A 17,718-nucleotide genomic window follows, 5' to 3' on the forward strand; every position below is an offset into this window, starting at 1 on the left:
TTTTTTTTTTTTTTTAAGACAGAGTTTCCCTCTTTTTGCCCAGCCTGAAGTGCAGTGGCCGATCTCAGCTCACCGCAACCTCCATCTCCTGGGTTCAAGCTATTCTCCTGCCTCAGCCTCCCTAGTAGCTGGGATTACAGGCATGCGCCATCACACCTGGCTAATTTTGTATTTTTAGTAGGGATGGGGTTTCTCCATGTTGGTCAGGCTAGTCTCAAACTCCCAACCAAGGAGGGTCACCCACCCTCCTTGGTCTCCCAAAGTGCTGGGTTTACAGGTATGAGCCACCACACCTGGCTGAACTTCTTTTAGCATTGCTGGCAAAGCCAGTCACGCATTTTTTCCATTTCATTCTCCCTCTTTTTTTTTTTTTTGCTCAGACCAGGTAATTTCAATTATTTTATCTTCATTTTAGCTATTTTTTCCACTGGTTGTTCACATCTGTTGAGTAACTTCAGTGATGTTTTTATTTAAGTTGTTGTATCTTGCAGCTGCAAAATTTCTATATGACTGTTTTTAATATTTTTTGGTATTATTTTATCCCTACATTGATTTTCCTGTTTTCTCTTAGTTCTTTGTTTATCATTGTCTTTACCAAGTTGAATATATTTTAGACAGTTGCTTCACAGTTTTTTTTCAGTAAATACAATGTCTGAGGTTTTTCAGAGATGATTTATCTCAAATTGTTTCCATTAATGAACCATATTTTCATGTTTGTTTTATTTTATTTATTTATTTATTTTGCGGTATCGAAAAGGAGACATTTGAATGTTATAATTGGGTAACTCTGGAAATCAGATTCTTTCCCCTTCATTGTTTGGTATTATTCTTGCTTGAAGGCTGAAATTATTCATTTCTTTTTCTTTTTTTAAATAGAGACAGAGTCTCACTATGTTGCCCAGGCTGGTCTCGAACTCCTGGCCTCAGATGATCCTCCTGCCTCAGCCTCCCAAAGTTCTGGGATTCCAGGCTTGAGCCACTGCACCTAGTCATTTGTTTAGTAACATTTTCAAAGTATGTTTGCAGACACTGTATCTCCTACTGGGTACAGACACTGAAGTCTTTGTTCTTTAGCTTATGTTCATCCAGTGTTCTGACAGATATTTACTGAATGTTAGAAACTAAAAGTAATAAAGAAGATGAAACAAACCAAAACCTGACCTCTTCCACTCTTCGTGGATGGCTGTCTGCTTGGACATTCTTTGAGCACTTAGCCAGAGCATTTACAACTTTAGTTTTCTTTTTCTGTTTAGCTAAATCTGGATGTTAGCTGGAACTGAAAAAGAGGGTCCCCACCTATCTTTTATGAAAATATGTTGTTTCCTTTGCCTGCATGGGACTTTCTCTGTTCCCCATTATATCTGGGTGCTTTTGAATATTCTTATTTGTAAAGAAAAATTAGACTTTAGTGTTTTCTCCTGGGACTTAGATGGTCTAATTAATATATGTTTCCCCACCATTGAGACAGTGTCACTCTTTCACTCAGACTGGAGTGCAGTGGCATGATCTTGGCAGCATCAACCTCCTGGACTCAAGCAATCCCTCTACTTAAGCCTCCTGAGTAGCTGGGACTACAGGCATGAGCCACCATACCTAGCTAATTTTTTTTTTTTTAGAGATGAGGTTTCCTTCTGTTGCCCAGGCTGGTCTTGAACTCCCTGCACTTAAGTAATCCTACCCCCTTGGCTTCCCAAAGTACTGGGATTACAGGTGTGAGTCACCACACCTGGTCTTCTAATGTATATCTTAGTTATCTTGTGTTGTCCCAAGTGGTTGCATGCTCTTTGTGTATTTTGCAGCATTTTAAAGTAGTTCCTGCCTAGTTTGACTCTGATAGGATTGTAAATGAAATACAAGAGAGCCTTGTTTCAGACCTTTGAAGAGTCCCCATACTGATTCAAAAATACAAAGGCAGTAATTTGGAAATAAGATGTGATCCGTACTCTCTGTAGTGACCAGAGTTCTACATTGGGAACTCTGACTGCTGTCTTCCAGACTGGCAATGAGGTGGGCAGGGATGGAACCAAAGAAAAAACAATACAAGGCTTTTCTATCATTTTTCACTTTCCTGTTTATATTTATTTTTCTCTTTGTTTAATAGTATGGGATGTGGAATATTATAGTTTTAAATCCTCTATTTGTTTTTGTAAAACTGTCTACTTTCTTGATGAGGAGGTTTTTTAAAGCATTTTTAGACATTTATGCTTCATTATTATTATTATTATTATTACTTTTTCTTCAGAGAAGAAAATAGGTACTGTGAGACATTTATGAATTCTATAAAAATTGGTTATGTAATGTTGCTGACTATTAAATGTGTGCTGTAGGGCCGGGCGTGGTGGCTCATGCCGGTAATCCCAGCACTTTGGGAGGCCGAGACGGGTGGATCACGAGGTCAAGAGATTGAGACCATCCAGACCATCCTGGTCAACATGGTGAAACCCTGTCTCTACTAAAATTACAAAAATTAGCTGGGCATGGTGGTGCGTACCTGTAATCCCAGCTACTCCGGAGGCTGAGGCAGGAGAATTGCCTGAACCCAGGAGGCAGAGGTTGCGGTGAGCCGAGATCGCTTCATTGCACTCCAGCCTGAGTAACAAGAGCGAAACTCCATCTCAAAAAAAAAAAAAAAAAAAAATCTGCTGTTGAGATTTATGGAATATAATTGATACTCATGAAAGCTGACTCTGAATTCTGTCTAAGAACATGTTCAATCTATCCTCTTCTTTTCCTTCTCCTCTGACATTACCCAATAAAAAGTTTAAAATTTTTCTATTTGGTTGGTGAAATCTCTTTTGTTAGTCTTTTGTCACACCGAACTGCATTTGATCTACAGGGAACCAGTTGCCACCTTCCAAATATTCTCTCTGTGTAATCACATAGGATAGGCTAAATCTCCCAAGTAAGAAATTGAAAAAACCAAAACAACAATAAAATTGTATGAAATATCGGCCGGGCCTGGTGACTCAAGCCTGTAATCCCAGCACTTTGGGAGGCCGAGGCGGGTGGATCACGAGGTCGAGAGATCGAGACCATCCTGGTCAACATGGTGAAACCCCGTCTCTACTAAAAATACAAAAAAATCAGCTGGGTATGGTGGCGCGTGCCTGTAATCCCAGCTACTCAGGAGGCTGAGGCAGAAGAATTGCCTGAACCCAGGAGGCGGAGGATGCGGTGAGCCGAGATCGCGCCATTGCACTCCAGCCTGGGTAACGAGCGAAACTCCGTCTCAAAAAAAAAAAAAAAAAAAAAAAATCGTATGAAATATCATCTACCAAAGTTGCTCATTAGGGACCCAGTGTCTAGAGTGCTTCTTTGTGTCTGTCTTAGTCTATAAGACTTTTATTGTTACTTATAACAGGATACCAGAACTGGGGTAATCTATAAGCAATGGTATTTATTTTTTGCAGTTCTGGAAGCTCAGAAGACCAAGTAAGGTCGAAGTGGGCATCTGGTGAGAACCTTCTTGCTAATGGGGACTCTGTAGAGTCCCTGGGTGGCACAGGGCATCACATGATGAGGGGGCTGTCTGCCTCAAGTATTTTTTTCTTCTCATAAGGACATCAGAACCTCACCTGTGATAACCCATTTATTCATTAAGCCATTAATTCATGAGTGGATTAGCCCATCCATGTGTTTCAAACCCTCAAGATCCACTCACTTCTTAAACTACTACCTTTCATTACTACCACAATGGGGATTCAGTTTCAACATGCATCTTGGAGGGGAAAACATTCAAACCTAGCAGTAGCTGATCAAGTACGCTTCCTCTGCTGAGCATGTCATACAATTCCAAACTCACAGAGGGAAAGTTAAGAGTTAAGCAAATGCCGTAATTTTTACATCAACAGTTTAGGCACACTCCAACTCTGTTATTAGTTACACTCATGGAGCCCTCCCCTAAATACATTGTCTACACACCATGAAAGGTTCAACATCATGAACAAGCAGTTGTAAGGATATGCAGTCTCTAGTCTGTTAACTGTAACTTTCTTTTGCACAATAGGTGGTAGAACTTTGTCATGACAAGAACTACAGACCCACTGTAGAAATAGACAATAGGAGTAATCCAGGCATTAAGACTCACTTGCATAATTCGCCAACAAGAGACATGTTCCTATTCAACAGTTACTTTAGCAAACACAATTCCAGCTTCAGAATTCCAGCATCAGACAGTGAGTGTAGACAGAGATAAGAATAGATTTACCATGTCATTAAATAAATGCTTGGAAACTGCAGCATCATGTGAAGTTTATGAAGTGAGACTAGGTTCTCAGTACTGTGAGTTTCAACCTTCCTTTTCTGGACATATGGGATGTTTCAGGACTCAGTGGCCTTTGAGGATGTGGCTGTGAACTTCACCCATGAGGAGTGGGCTTTGCTGGGTCCATCACAGAAGAATCTCTACAGAGATGTGATGCAGGAAACCATTAGGAACCTGAACTGTATAGGTATGGATAATACCATGTCTTCATTTAGTCACTTAGAGACATTTGTTTTGTGGTCATCAGTGGTGTTTAGTTATTTGAAATACAGAAAAGAGATACAGCTCACCCTTGAACAACACAGGGTTAAGAGGTGCTAGCCCCCAACCAGTTGTATGCCCTCATAAAATCTTTTGTCTGCCACAGCTTAACCTACTTTTGACTGGCAGCCTTATCAGTCACATAAACAATTGATGAGCACATATATGTCATATGTATTGCATACTATATTTTCAGAATAAAGTAAGTTAAAGTAAATGTTAGTAAAATCTTAAGGAAGAAAAAAACTATAGTCTGCATGAAAGTGGATCATCATGAAGGTTTTCATTCTTATTTTCACATTGAGTAGGCTAAGTAGGAAGAGAGATTGGTCTTGCTGTCACAGGGGTAGCAGAGATTGAAGAACATTTATATATAAATGGACTTGTGCAGTTCAAACCTGTGTTGTTCAGGAGTCAACTATAGTTCAATGAATGAATCGTGCATGATTGAAGTATACATAAAATCTTAACAATTTTTGTATCATTTTGTAATAATTTATAGTGATTTTTCTGGATCTCTCTTTCAGGAATGAAATGGGAAAACCAGAGCACTGATGATCAGTACCAAAATCTCAGGAGAAATCTAAGGTAATTTGAACTTATAAGAGACAGGTGATATCCCTGTAATGTTTCTGAGAATGACAAGAACTTTTAAAAACAAGCAAAGATTATGAACAAGCTCAGCTTAAATTTATTTATTCTTAGAAACATTTCTTTAAAAATATATTATTAAATGGGAGATAAATATATTAAATGGGACATAGCTATTCAGTGTTTGCAAAATAATTCCCATGGAAACAATATTAAGATTTCCCATATGAGACTGGGTGTGGTGGCTCATGCCTATCATGCCTACAGTCCCAGCATTTTATGAGACTGAGACAGGAGGAACACTTGAGCCTGGGAGTTCAAGGCTGCAGTAATCTGTGATGGCACCAGTGTACTCTAGCCTAAGTGACAGAACAAGACCCTGTCTTAAAAAAAAAGAATTTAAGAATCTCCTTGGGATTTCCCTCTCTGGGATCCCCTCCCACAACAGTGTGGGAGCTCAAAAAAAAAAAAAAAAGTCAAAAAAGAATCTCCTTGTGCATATCACTGTCTTGAAAATAGCTGGAGTTGAATTACCTCGCACCACATTCAGTCTGTCCATATTCAAGCAGGGCATGAAGCCTGTAGCTTGCATGATAATGTTAAAAATGTAAATCTAATACCTGTTGATAAATATAAAGTCAATAATAAACCTTTAGTAATGTACTTTTCATTTTTTACAGATGTGATGTGGTAGAGAGATTTGGTAAAAGTGAAGATGGTAGTCAGTGCGGAGAAACCTTAAGCCAGATTCGAAATAGTATTGTAACCAAGAACACACCTGCCAGAGTAGATGCATGCGAAAGCAGTGTGAATGGAGAAGTCATAATGGGTCATTCATCCCTTAATTGCTACATCAGAGTTGACACTGGATACAAACACCGTGAGTGTCGCAAATATGCAGAGAAGCCATATACACATAAGCAGTGTGAGAGAGGCTTAACTTATCACCACTCCTTTCAAACACGTGAAAGGCCTCATACTGGAGAGAAACTCTATGATTGTAAGGAATGTGGAAAAACCTTCAGTTCTCCTGGAAATCTTCGAAGACATATGGTAGTGCAAGGTGGAAATGGACCTTATAAATGTGAATTGTGTGGGAAAACCTTTTTTTGGCCCAGTTTATTACGGGTACATGAAAGAACTCACACTGGAGAGAAACCATATGAATGTAAGCAGTGTTCTAAAGCCTTTCCTGCTTATAGTTCCTATCTAAGACATGAAAAAATACATACTGGAGAGAAACCGTATGAATGTAAGCAGTGTTCTAAAGCCTTCCCTGATTATAGTTCATATCTAAGACATGAAAGAATTCACACTGGAGAGAAACCCTACAAATGTAAACAGTGTGGGAAAGCCTTCAGTGTTTCCAGTTCCCTTCGAGTACACGAAAGAATTCACACTGGAGAGAAACCCTATACATGTAAACAGTGTGGAAAAGCGTTTTGTCATCTCGGAAGCTTTCAAAGACACATGATAATGCACAGTGGAGATGGACCTCATAAATGTAAGATATGTGGGAAAGGCTTTGATTTTCCTGGTTCAGTACGAATTCATGAAGGAACTCACACTCTAGAAAAACCCTATGAATGTAAGCAATGTGGGAAATTGTTATCTCATCGCTCAAGCTTTCGAAGACACATGATGGCACACACTGGAGATGGCCCTCATAAATGCACGGTATGTGGGAAAGCCTTTGATTCTCCCAGTGTATTTCAAAGACATGAAAGGACTCACACTGGAGAGAAACCCTATGAATGTAAGCAATGTGGAAAAGCCTTCCGTATTTCCAGTTCTCTTCGAAAACATGAAACAACACACACTGGAGACCTACCCTATAAATGTAAATGTGGAAAGGCTTTTAGTGATTTCTTTTCCTTTCAAAGTCATGAAACAACACACAGTGGAGAGGAGCCTTATGAATGTAAGGAATGTGGGAAAGCATTTAGTTCTTTTAAATACTTTCGTCACCATGAAAGGATTCACAGTGAAGGAAAATCTTATGAGTGTCCAACTTGTGGGAAAGCCTTCACTCGTTTCAGTTACTTAAAAACTCATGAAAGGACTCACACGGCAGAGAAGCCATATGAATGTAAGCAATGCAAGAAAGCATTCTTTTGGCCCTCCTTCCTTCTAAGACATGAAAGGATTCACACTGGAGAAAGACCCTATGAGTGTAAACACTGTGGTAAAGCCTTCAGTCGTTCCAGTTTCTGTCTAGAACATGAAAGAACTCACACTGGAGAGAAGCCCTATGAATGTAAGGAATGTGGGAAAGCCTTCAGTTCTCTCAGTTCCTTTAATAGGCATAAAAGGACTCACTGGAAGGATATTCAATAAATGTATGGAATGTTGGAAAACATTCATTAGTTTTATCACATTTCAGATACTTGAAAGAAATAAATCAGGCCGGGCGCGGTGGCTCAAACCTGTAATCCCAGCACTTTGGGAGGCCGAGGCGGGTGGATCACGAGGTCGAGAGATCGAGACCATCCTGGTCAACATGGTGAAACCCCGTCTCTACTAAAAATACAAAAAACTAGCTGGGCATGGTGGCGCGTGCCTGTAATCCCAGCTACTCAGGAGGCTGAGGCAGGAGAATTGCCTGAGCCCAGGAGGCGGAGGTTGCGGTGAGCCGAGATCGCGCCATTGCACTCCAGTCTGGGTAACAAGAGCGAAACTCCGTCTCAAAAAAAAAAAAAAAGAAAGAAAGAAAGAAATCCTATGAACGTAAACTTGGTAAAAGCCTTAAGAAGTTTCCATTTCTTTCAAATAGTACTCCCTGATACATGCAAGAAGACTGATTCCAGTACACCCTGAGTATACCTAAATCCACAGATGCCAGCTCTTTTATAAAATGGAATATTGGCATGTACCTACCCACTTCCTCCTGTATACTGTATGTCATGTCTAGGTTAATTAAAACATCTCATGCATTGTAAAAGCTGTGTACATGGTTGTATTGTTTAGGGAGTCACAATAAGAAAAAAAAAATCGCTGTTTTTGTTCAGTACACACCAACTATTGCAAGCCTATCCTATATATGACATATAATGTTACAATTTCTGAAGGAATGTGTTAAGACCAACCACAATTCTGGTTCTTCTCTCTTGATAACCCAAGTATTATGATGGTTATGACAATGATGATTGCTGTGTGGTGCCTAATATGATGTGTAGAAGTGACTGGATGTGTGGCATCAGGTAAACAATGAGACCTCAGAATAACTTGAATCTTGACAGGACATCAAGACCTTCGTCTATGTTGAAAGACCCAGGTTCTCATTGCAGATGTTGACTCTTTGCAGGAGATTAGCTAATACTAATGTCAGGATCTGTTCGGTTTGAGGGCTGAAGATCTTTGTCTTGAAGGGTATGTCTTCATAGTTGCAGATATGGCCGGGCGCGGTGGCTCAAGCCTGTAATCCCAGCACTTTGGGAGGCCAAGGCGGGTGGATCACAAGGTCCAGAGATCGAGACCAACCTGGTCAACATGGTGAAACCCCGTCTCTACTAAAAATACAAAAAAATTGGCTGGGCATGGTGGTGCGTGCCTATAATCCCAGCTACTCAGGAGGCTGAGGCAGGAGAATTGCCTGAACCCAGGAAGTGGAGGTTGCGGTGAGCCGAGATCGCGCCATTGCACTCCAGCCTGCGTAACGAGCGAAACTCCGTCTCAAAAAAAAAAAAAAAACAAATAAATTAATTAATTAAAAAAAACATAGTTGCAGATATTTAGTTAGAAACATTGTTTTAAGAACTAGTTCTTTTTCTTTCTTTTTTTTTAAAGATGGGATTTCATCATGATGGCCAGGCTGGTCTTGAACTCCTGACAGGTGATCCACCCACCTCGGCCTCCCAAAGTGCTAGGATTACATGTGTGAGCCACCACACCCAGCCTAGTTCTTTTTCTTTGAATCCTTAAAAAAAAAAAAAAAACCTTACAGTGTTTATTTGCATATTTTTCCCTCATATGACACAGAAGCTTTTTTCAATCAAAGGATCTCAGTTGAGGTTGATAAACTTTAACACTTGCACCTTGCAGAGGCTATAGATGCCCCAAAATCTGCTGCAAATTTTTCATGTGTCCTAATCAATGGCACTGCCTCTTCTTAATCTTTTGCATCATCATCATTCATCATCACTTGTAGGGGATTTCAGTATGTCTTCAATTTCCTTATTAGTAAGGGTTTCTCTGTCCTCTTCTGTGTTCCTTGATTTTGTCTTTATTCCTGCTGTCGGAGATAGCTTTTTCCACCAACTTTCTTTGGAACATTTAAGATAACTCCAGCCAGGCACGGTGGCTCAAGCCTGTATTCCCAGCACTTTGGGAGGCCGAGGCTGGTAGATCACGAGGTCAAGAGATCGAGACCATCCTGGTCAACATGGTGAAACCCCGTCTCTACTAAAAATACAAAAATTAGCTGGGCATGGTGGTGTGTGCCTGTAATCCCAGCTACTCAGGAGGCTGAGGCAGGAGAATTGCCTGAACCCAGGAGGCGGAGGTTGCGGTGAGCCGAGATCATGCCATTGCACTCCAGCCTGGGTAACAAGAGCGAAACTCCGTCTCAAAAAAAAAAAAAAAAAAAGAAAAGAAAAGATACTACTGACTGCTGTATCAGTCTTTGAGAAACCCCTGAAATCACTTACTCCCTCATTCTAATGCCTTCCAATATGCTTTGGGTATCCTGGGCTGTAGGGCATCTGTACCCTCTGCAGTATAAATAAATAAATACACTATGGTATAGTCAGGGTTAGCATCAAGGCAGCATAAATTGTATAAAAGTTGAGATGGGGCTGGATGTGGTGGCTCACACCTGTAATCCAAGCACTTTAGGAGGCTGAGGCAGATGGATCACTTGAGGTCAAGAGTTCAAGACCAGCCTGGTCAACATGATGAAACCCTATCTCTACCAAAAATACAAAAATTAGCTGAGCCTGGTGTCATGCACATGTACTCCCAGCTACTTGGGAGGCTGAGGCAGGAGAATCACTTGAACCCAGGAGGCAGAGGTTGCAGTGAGCCAAGATCATGCCACTGCACTCCAGTTTGGGTGACAGAGTGAGACTCCATCTCAAAAAGAAAAAAAAAGTTGAGGTAGGTGTAAATTGCCTTAATCTGCTTGACGATGCCTTGATCGAGTGGCTTTAGCAGTGATACACTGTTAGAAGGCACAAACATCACTTACACTTTTTTATCACCATAACAAAGAGATTAGAGATCAGGGCATTGTCAGTTATGTAGAGGACCTTGAGGGAGCCCTTTCTCTTTGTATAATTCCTTCACAGCAGGAATGATGCATTGGTAGAACCAAGGCTTTGTGCATTCTTGTGAGAACACAGGCAGACAAGTTTTTCTTTTTTTCTTTCATTTTTTTTTTTGTTGTTGTTGTTTTTTGAGCTGGAGTCTTGCTCTGTCACTCAGGCTGGAGTGCAGTGGTGTCATCTTAGCTCACTGCAACCTCCACCTTACAGGTTCAAGTGATTCTCCTGCCTCAGCCTCCCCAGTAGCTGGGATTACAGGCACCTGCTACCATGCCTGGCTAATTTTTGTATTTTTATTAAAGACAGGGTTTCACCATGTTAGCCAGGCTGGTCTCGAACTCCTGACCTCAAGTGATTCACCTGCCTCAACCTCCCAAAGTGCTGGGATTATAGGCATGAGCTACCGTTCTCAGCCAGTTTTGCTTTATTTCTAAACAACCCAGGGATTGTTTGCTTAGTACTTGAAGCCTGGCTTGATCTTGTGACAAGAGTTCAAGACCATCCTGGCCAGCATGGTGAAACCTCATCTCTTCTAAAAATAGAAAAATTAGCTGAGCCTAGTGGCATGAGCCTCTAGTACTAGCTACTTGGGAGGCTGAGGCAGGAGAATCACTTGAACCCAGGAGGTGGAGGTTGCAGTGAGCTGAAATCGTTCCACAGCACTCCAGCTTGGGCAACAGAGTAAGATTCGGTCTCAAAAAAGAAAGAGATCATCACATGCACATAAAAGAATTTTCTGGTTTTAATAGTAGAATAAATGTTGAAAGAGAAGGAAATTGGTGATATAACATGGGAATTTCTGAGTGGGGAGAATGAGGTTGTCTCCACATGGATGTGAAGTAAATGTTCCATTAAGGAAGGACAGTAAATTCTGATTTAATACAGTATGCCTTTGCAATATAGGATGATTTATTTTTCATTATAGTTCTGAGATTTTTGTGGTGACTACTTGAGTGTTTATCATGTAATTGGTAACTCATCACAATCAGGATCAGTTCTCCAGTGATCTCTGGAGAAATTACAGTGATGTACAAACATACTTAATCTCTATAACTCCATTATATTTTGCCTTTTAGGGGTATTTTGTTACATGTGTAACAATTTTTAGGATTCCACATCCATAGATTTTTCTAATTATTACATTGTCATTGGTACTTGTTTGGTTAGCCCACTTTATGGTGTTATTTGCAAATATAATACACGTTATATTTTTATGTGTTGTGGGCCCAATAATCCATCAGCTCTTCATTATTTTACAGTTGCCTTTTAAATCCATAAGGATAAGAAAGGTAAAGAAATACATGTTCAGTTTGTCTCTTCTTATATAATGATCTTTAATGTTGGTCTCTGTTTTTTTCCTATGTATTTTGGCATCATTTGCTGTCAGAGTAGAACTTTTGGGGCTGGGCACAGTGGCTCACGCCTGTAATCCCAGCACTTCAGGAGGCAAGGTGGGCAGATCACTTGAGCCCAGGAGTTGGAGACCAGCCTGGGCAATATAGTGACACCTCATCTCTACAAAAAATCAAAAAAGTTTGCTGGGCCTGGTGGTATGTGCCTGTAGTTCCAGTTACTCGGGAGGCTGAGGTGGGAGGATTGCTTGAGCTGGGGAGGTAGAGATTGTAGTGAGCCAAGATTGAACCACCACACCCCAGCCTGGGCAACAGAGTAACACCCTGTCTCAAAAAGAATAATAAATTTTTTTTTTTTTTTTTTTTTTTTTGAGACGGAGTTTCGCTCTTGTTACCCAGGCTGGAGTGCAATGGCGCGATCTCGGCTCACCACAACCTCCACCTCCTGGGTTCAGGCAATTCTCCTGCCTCAGCCTCCTGAGTAGCTGGGATTACAGGCACGTGCTACCATGCCCAGCTAATTTTTTGTATTTTTAGTAGAGACAGGGTTTCACCATGTTGACCAGGATGGTCTCGATCTCTTGACCTCGTGATCCACCTGCCTCAGCCTCCCAAAGTGCTGGGATTACAGGCTTGCGCCACCGCGCCCAGCTGCAAAAATAAATTTTAAAAACAACTTCCTTTGATCTTTTTTGTAGGGCGTGTAAGGTAAGAACAAATTCTCTGTGTGTGTGTGTGTGTGTGTGTGTGTGTGTGTGTGTGTGTGTTTGTGTGTGTGTTGTGTATACACATATATATATGTGTGTGTGTACATATATATATATACACAATGGGGAAAATCTGTTTTGTCTTCTGTATTGAACATTGAACATGTGCTTTGCTGGATATAGGATTCTTGGTTAAGGTATGTTTATAGCAGAGCATGGTAAGTGTGGGAGAGGCTTCCCATTGAAAGGAAGAATGGAACCTAAGAAAAAGATTCCATTTGGTAAAAAAGAAATAAAAAGGGTAGAAAATAAAAAAATAAAGAAAAAGGGTAAAAACCAAATATATTTTACCCTAGTCATTTATCATTACAGTAGTCAGTTAGCTTCACTAAACAATGATAAATATGAAGAATGGGGTAGAAAAAGGAAATAACGTAGTTGGAGATGATAGCATCGTCTGCTCAGGAAACTGAGGACAAAACAACTGGAAATTATTAAAACTGGTGAAGGAGTGAATTTCCTGATTATGGAGTAAGCATATCCTGTATCCATGATAATATACCATTGACTTAAAAGTATGTTTCTTGCCGGGCGCGGTGGCTCAAGCCTGTAATCCCAGCACTTTGGGAGGCCGAGGCGGGTGGATCACAAGGTCGAGAGATCGAGACCATCCTGGTCAACAAGGTGAAACCCCGTCTCTACTAAAAATACAAAAAGTTAGCTGGGCATGGTGGTGCGTGCCTGTAATCCCAGCTACTTAGGAGGCTGAGGCAGGAGAATTGCCTGAGCCCAGGAGGCGGAGGTTGCGGTGAGCCGAGATCGCGCCATTGCACTCCAGCCTGGGTAACAGGAGCGAAACTCCGTCTCAAAAAAAAAAAAAAAAAGTATGTTTCTTGCAAATATATATAAATCTCTGAGGATGGCACTAATGCTATGTGCAGCATCTATTTGTGGACAAGTATGAGTGTTTTCTGATGATACTTAGGTGTATATATATACACACACACACAAACACAACTTTGGTGGATTGAAGTCTTCTTATCCCAATATTCACTGGAGAGAAATCCTAAGATGTAGTAATTTGGGAAAATCCAATCCAAATTAACTCCTGTATAGTGCTCCAGAAAATTCACATCATCAAATGTGAATGTTATACAGTTACACAGAAATGTTATACAATTTATAACTATTGGCCAGGCGTGGTGGCACACATCTGTAATTCCAGCACTTTGGGAGGCTGAGGTGGGAGGATTGCTTGAGGCCAGGAGTTCAAGACTAGCCTGGGCAACATAGTGAAACCTGTCTCTCTCTTTTTTTTTGAAACAGAGTCTCACTCTGTCACTTAGGCTGGGGTGCAGTGGTGCAATCTTGGCTCACCACAACGTCCGCCTCCTGGGTTCAAGTGATTCTCCTGCTTCACCCTCCTGAGTAGCTGGGATTACAGGAGTACACCACCACGCCTGGCTAATGTTTGTACTTTTTAGTAGAGACAGGATTTCACCAGGTTGACCAGGCTGATCTCGAACTCCTGACCTTGTGATCCACCCGCCTTCACCTCCCAAAGTCCTGGAATTAGTGGTGTGAGCTACCATGCCTAGCCTGACCCCATCTCTTTTTAAAAAAATAACTGTTAAAAAGCCGGGCTCGGTGGCTCAAGCCTGTAATCCCAGCACTTTGGGAGGCCGAGGCGGGTGGATCACAAGGTCAAGAGATCGAGACCATCCTGTTCAACATGGTGAAACCCCGTCTCTACTAAAAATACAAAAAATTAGCTGGGCATGGTGGTGCGTGCCTGTAATCCCAGCTACTCAGGAGGCTGAGGCAGGAGAATTGCCTGAACCCAGGAGGTGGAGGTTGCGGTGAGCCGAGATCGTGCCATTGCACTCCAGCCTGGGTAACAAGAGTGAAACTCCGTCTCAAAAAAAAAAAAAAAAAAAATAACTGTTGTCTTTATCAGTGGCTCTGGACTATGGTTTCCCGCTTCTTACATTCAGGAACAAAAAACAAAGGTGAAATTATTTTGTAAATTTTCTTTACACAAAAGTTTATAAGTTAAATAGGTAGTCTTTTTTAAAAATCAGTTGATAATTTTTTTTCTTTTTATTTTGTAGTGTCTTGAATCTTTGAGTTTATTGAAGCGTATTTGTTTGTTTCTTTTTCTTTTTTTTTTTTTTAAGATGGCTGCTCACTCTGTTGTCCAGGCTGGAATGGTGCAGTGGTTCGATAGCTCACTCTAACCTCCGCCTCAAGCAATTCTCCTGCCTCCAGATTTCTGCCCACTGCAACTTACACCTCCCAGGCTCAAGCATACTCCTGCCTCAGCCTCCCGAGCTGGGATTATAGGCATCGGCCACCACATCCGGGTAATTTCTGTATTTGTAGTAGAGATGGGCTTTCACCATGTTGGTCAGGCTAGTCTCAAATTCCTGACTTCAAGTGACCAACCTCAGCCTCTCAAAGTGCTGGGATTACAGGCATGAGCCACTGCGCCCTGCCTCTTTTTGTTATTTAAAAAGGTTTTTTTTTTTTTTTTTTTTTTTTTTTTTTTTTTTTTTTTGAGTCAGAAGTTTGTTTCCCATTGGAAGGAGGAACAGAAACTAACAAAAAGCAAGTATGTCTATTTACCCCAGTCATCTATCATTATAGTAGTCTGTTACTTAATGTCACAAAAAATCAATATGAAGAATGGGATGGAATAAGCAAACGTAATTGGAGATGATAGCATTGTTTGCTCAGGAAACTGAAGACAAAACTGGAAATTATTAAAACTGGTGAAGGGACCGGGAGTGGTGGCTCATGCCTGTAATCTCAGCACTTTGGGAGGCCAAGGTGCATGGATCACGAGGTCAGGAGATCGAGACCATCCTGGCTAACACAGTGAAACCCCGTCTCCAGTAAAAAGACAAAAAAGTAGCCAGGCATGGTGGCATGCACCTGTATTTAGTTCCAGCTACTCTGGAGGCTGAGGCCGGAGAATTGCTTGAACCCGTGAGGCTGAGGTTGCAGTGAGCCGAGATCGCACAGCTGCACTCCAGCCTAAGCAGCAGAGCGAGACTTGGGCTCAAAAAAAAAAAAAATCTAACTGGTGAAGGAGTCAATTTGCTGCTATGCTTTGCTGGAGCTATGATCACACTACTTTGTCACCCAGGCTCGAGTGTAGTGGTGTGATCATAGCTTAACTGCAGCCTCAAATTCTTGGGCTCAAGCAATTTTCCCACCTTGCTGAGACTAAGGGCGTGCACCCTGATACCTGGTTAATTTAAAAAATTTTTTGTGTAAAAGTGGGGTTTTGACATCTGGCCCAGGTTTCCAACTCCTGGCCTTAGCCGATTCTTGCGCTTCGGCCTCCCATGGTGCTGGGATTACAGACGAGGGCCACTGCAACCGCCTTGTAGTGTATTTCTAATGGGCGAGTAGGTTTAATTTCATATGGTTATAAAATTGTCATGTAAGGGGCCTTTGAAGCATGACATTTTGGTATTTGTTGTGACTTTCCCATTGGCCTTGTGTGGCAGGTAATGGATATCCACCCTGTGAACTGCAGACTGGCCTGGATCTCAGCGGAGGTGGGAAACCCTTTCCTCCTCCTGTCCAGCTGTCTCTGGCCAGTACAGCCTGATTGGCAGGTACGCTCCCTTTGCTGCTTGTCTGTGCGCATGCTGACTTCAGTTCCCTTCGGAGCCTCTCGGTCCCACTGTGTGTGCCTTAGGTTCGAGCGCTTGGTTGCCACGCCAAGGGGCTCTCCTTCTAGGCAGTTCTTATAAGTGGTCATTCCCATAATGAGAAGCAGTAGGGCCGGGTGTGGTGGCTCAAGCCTGTAATCCCAGCACTTTGGGAGGCCGAGGCGGGTGGATCATGAGGTCAAGAGATCGAGACCATCCTGGTCAACATGGTGAAATCCCATCTCTACTAAAAATACAAAAATTAGCTGGGCATGGTGGCTCGTGCCTGTAATCCCAGCTACTCGGGAGGCTGAGGCAGGAGAATTGCTTGAACCCAGGAGGCGGAGGTTGCGGTGAGCCGAGATCGCGTCATTGCACTGCAGCCTGGGTAACAAGAGCAAAACTCTGTCTCAAAAAATAATAATAATAATAAATAAAAATAAAAAGTAGACAAACTGTTTTTGGAGCTGGGAGGGAGGGTATGGAAAGGCCCCACCATTCCCATTATTTAGTGGAGTCTAGACACAAACCTGAAGAATCTATTTTGATTCTTCCATGCAGTAGAGAAGGCTGTGTAGGTCTGAGAGCATATGCTGGTGGGGTGGGTTCCCAGTTTAGTCTGAGAGTCTATGGGAGGTTTCTCTGGAGGGCTGATGCTCCAATTCAATCCTGAAGCCTGAGTAGGAGTTACACAGGCAGAAGTAGCTCCTCTAGAGTTTCTGATGGAGTGAAGGATTGAGGAGAGTTAAGGATGGGTCCTATTGTTCAGAGATCCTGGGCGCTGCCTCTCACTCAGAGGAGGAAGTCTCAGGGGAGATGACTGGAGGGAAGAGAAGGGTTATGTTTTGTGTTTGTCCATGATATATTTCAGACAAAGGGAGGTGTTCAGTAGCTGTTGGACCTGGGATTGTGGAGCTTGGGAGAAAGATCTGGGTAGAATTCTGAGTCATTAGCATATGAAGGTTATTTGAAAGCCTGGGTCCAGAAGATGCCACCTGGTTCCAGGGTGAGTGGCGAAGTATAACCAAAGAAGAAGGCTCAGGGGACCAAGGCTGTCTACCTCTGAGGGCTGCAGAAGGACAAGCCTGCAAGACGCTGGGCAGGTTGTGGGGCTCAACCCCAAGGCAGCATCTAGGGGTGTGTGTTTACAGCTGAAGCCCTAGAAAGCATATGTTACAGCTCTTTCAGTTTAGCTGTCTGTAGGCAGCTTGTGTTAGTTCAATAAGACCCCCTGCCTTATTGCAAGGACAGAGGGCTTTCTGTATCCAGGGCTTTCTTGCCTTGGCGTACCAGAAGAATCAGACCACATGTGGGCTTGGAGAATGAATGTAAGATTTTTTTATTTTCTTGTTTGTTTGTTTGTTTTTTGAGATGGAGTCTCACTCTGTCACCCAGGCCGGAGTGCAGTGGCAGGACCTTGGCTCACTGTAAGCTCCGCCTCCTGGGTTCAAGCAATTATTCTGCCTCAGCCTCCCCAGCAGCTGGGACTACAGGCACACGCTGCCACGCCTGGCTAATTTTTTTTTTTTTGTATTTTTGTTGTTGTTGTTGTTGTTTGTTTTTTGTTACTTTAATTTTATAAATTCAGTTGCTCAAAAACTTGAAAAATGTCACTTTAAT

The 17,718-nt window shown here is 42.0% G+C and overlaps 1 protein-coding gene across 8 annotated transcripts in view; it reads left to right on the forward strand.

Annotated features, from left to right (window-relative positions):
- Positions 1-17,718, forward strand: part of ZNF44 (zinc finger protein 44) — a 90,745-nt gene that overhangs the window by 32,993 nt on the left and 40,034 nt on the right. For 5 of the 8 annotated variants that reach the window (XM_074384588.1, XM_010329483.2, XM_074384587.1 and 2 more), the window contains 3 exons: positions 4,325-4,451; positions 5,053-5,113; positions 5,797-8,057. The exons of 1 other annotated variant lie outside the window; for it this stretch is intronic. In XM_074384588.1, the coding sequence (XP_074240689.1) occupies positions 4,325-4,451; positions 5,053-5,113; positions 5,797-7,453 (1,845 nt within the window). In that variant the 3' untranslated portion in view covers positions 7,454-8,057. Of the gene's footprint in view, positions 1-2,327; positions 4,452-5,052; positions 5,114-5,796; positions 8,058-14,613; positions 14,800-15,951; positions 16,063-17,718 lie in introns of those variants that run through there. 2 more of the 8 variants (XM_010329481.3, XM_074384590.1) reach the window with 2 other exon arrangements.

This window comes from Saimiri boliviensis, chromosome 14, assembly GCF_048565385.1.
Source record: "Saimiri boliviensis isolate mSaiBol1 chromosome 14, mSaiBol1.pri, whole genome shotgun sequence".
In the NCBI taxonomy this organism is placed as follows: domain Eukaryota; kingdom Metazoa; phylum Chordata; class Mammalia; order Primates; family Cebidae; genus Saimiri; species Saimiri boliviensis.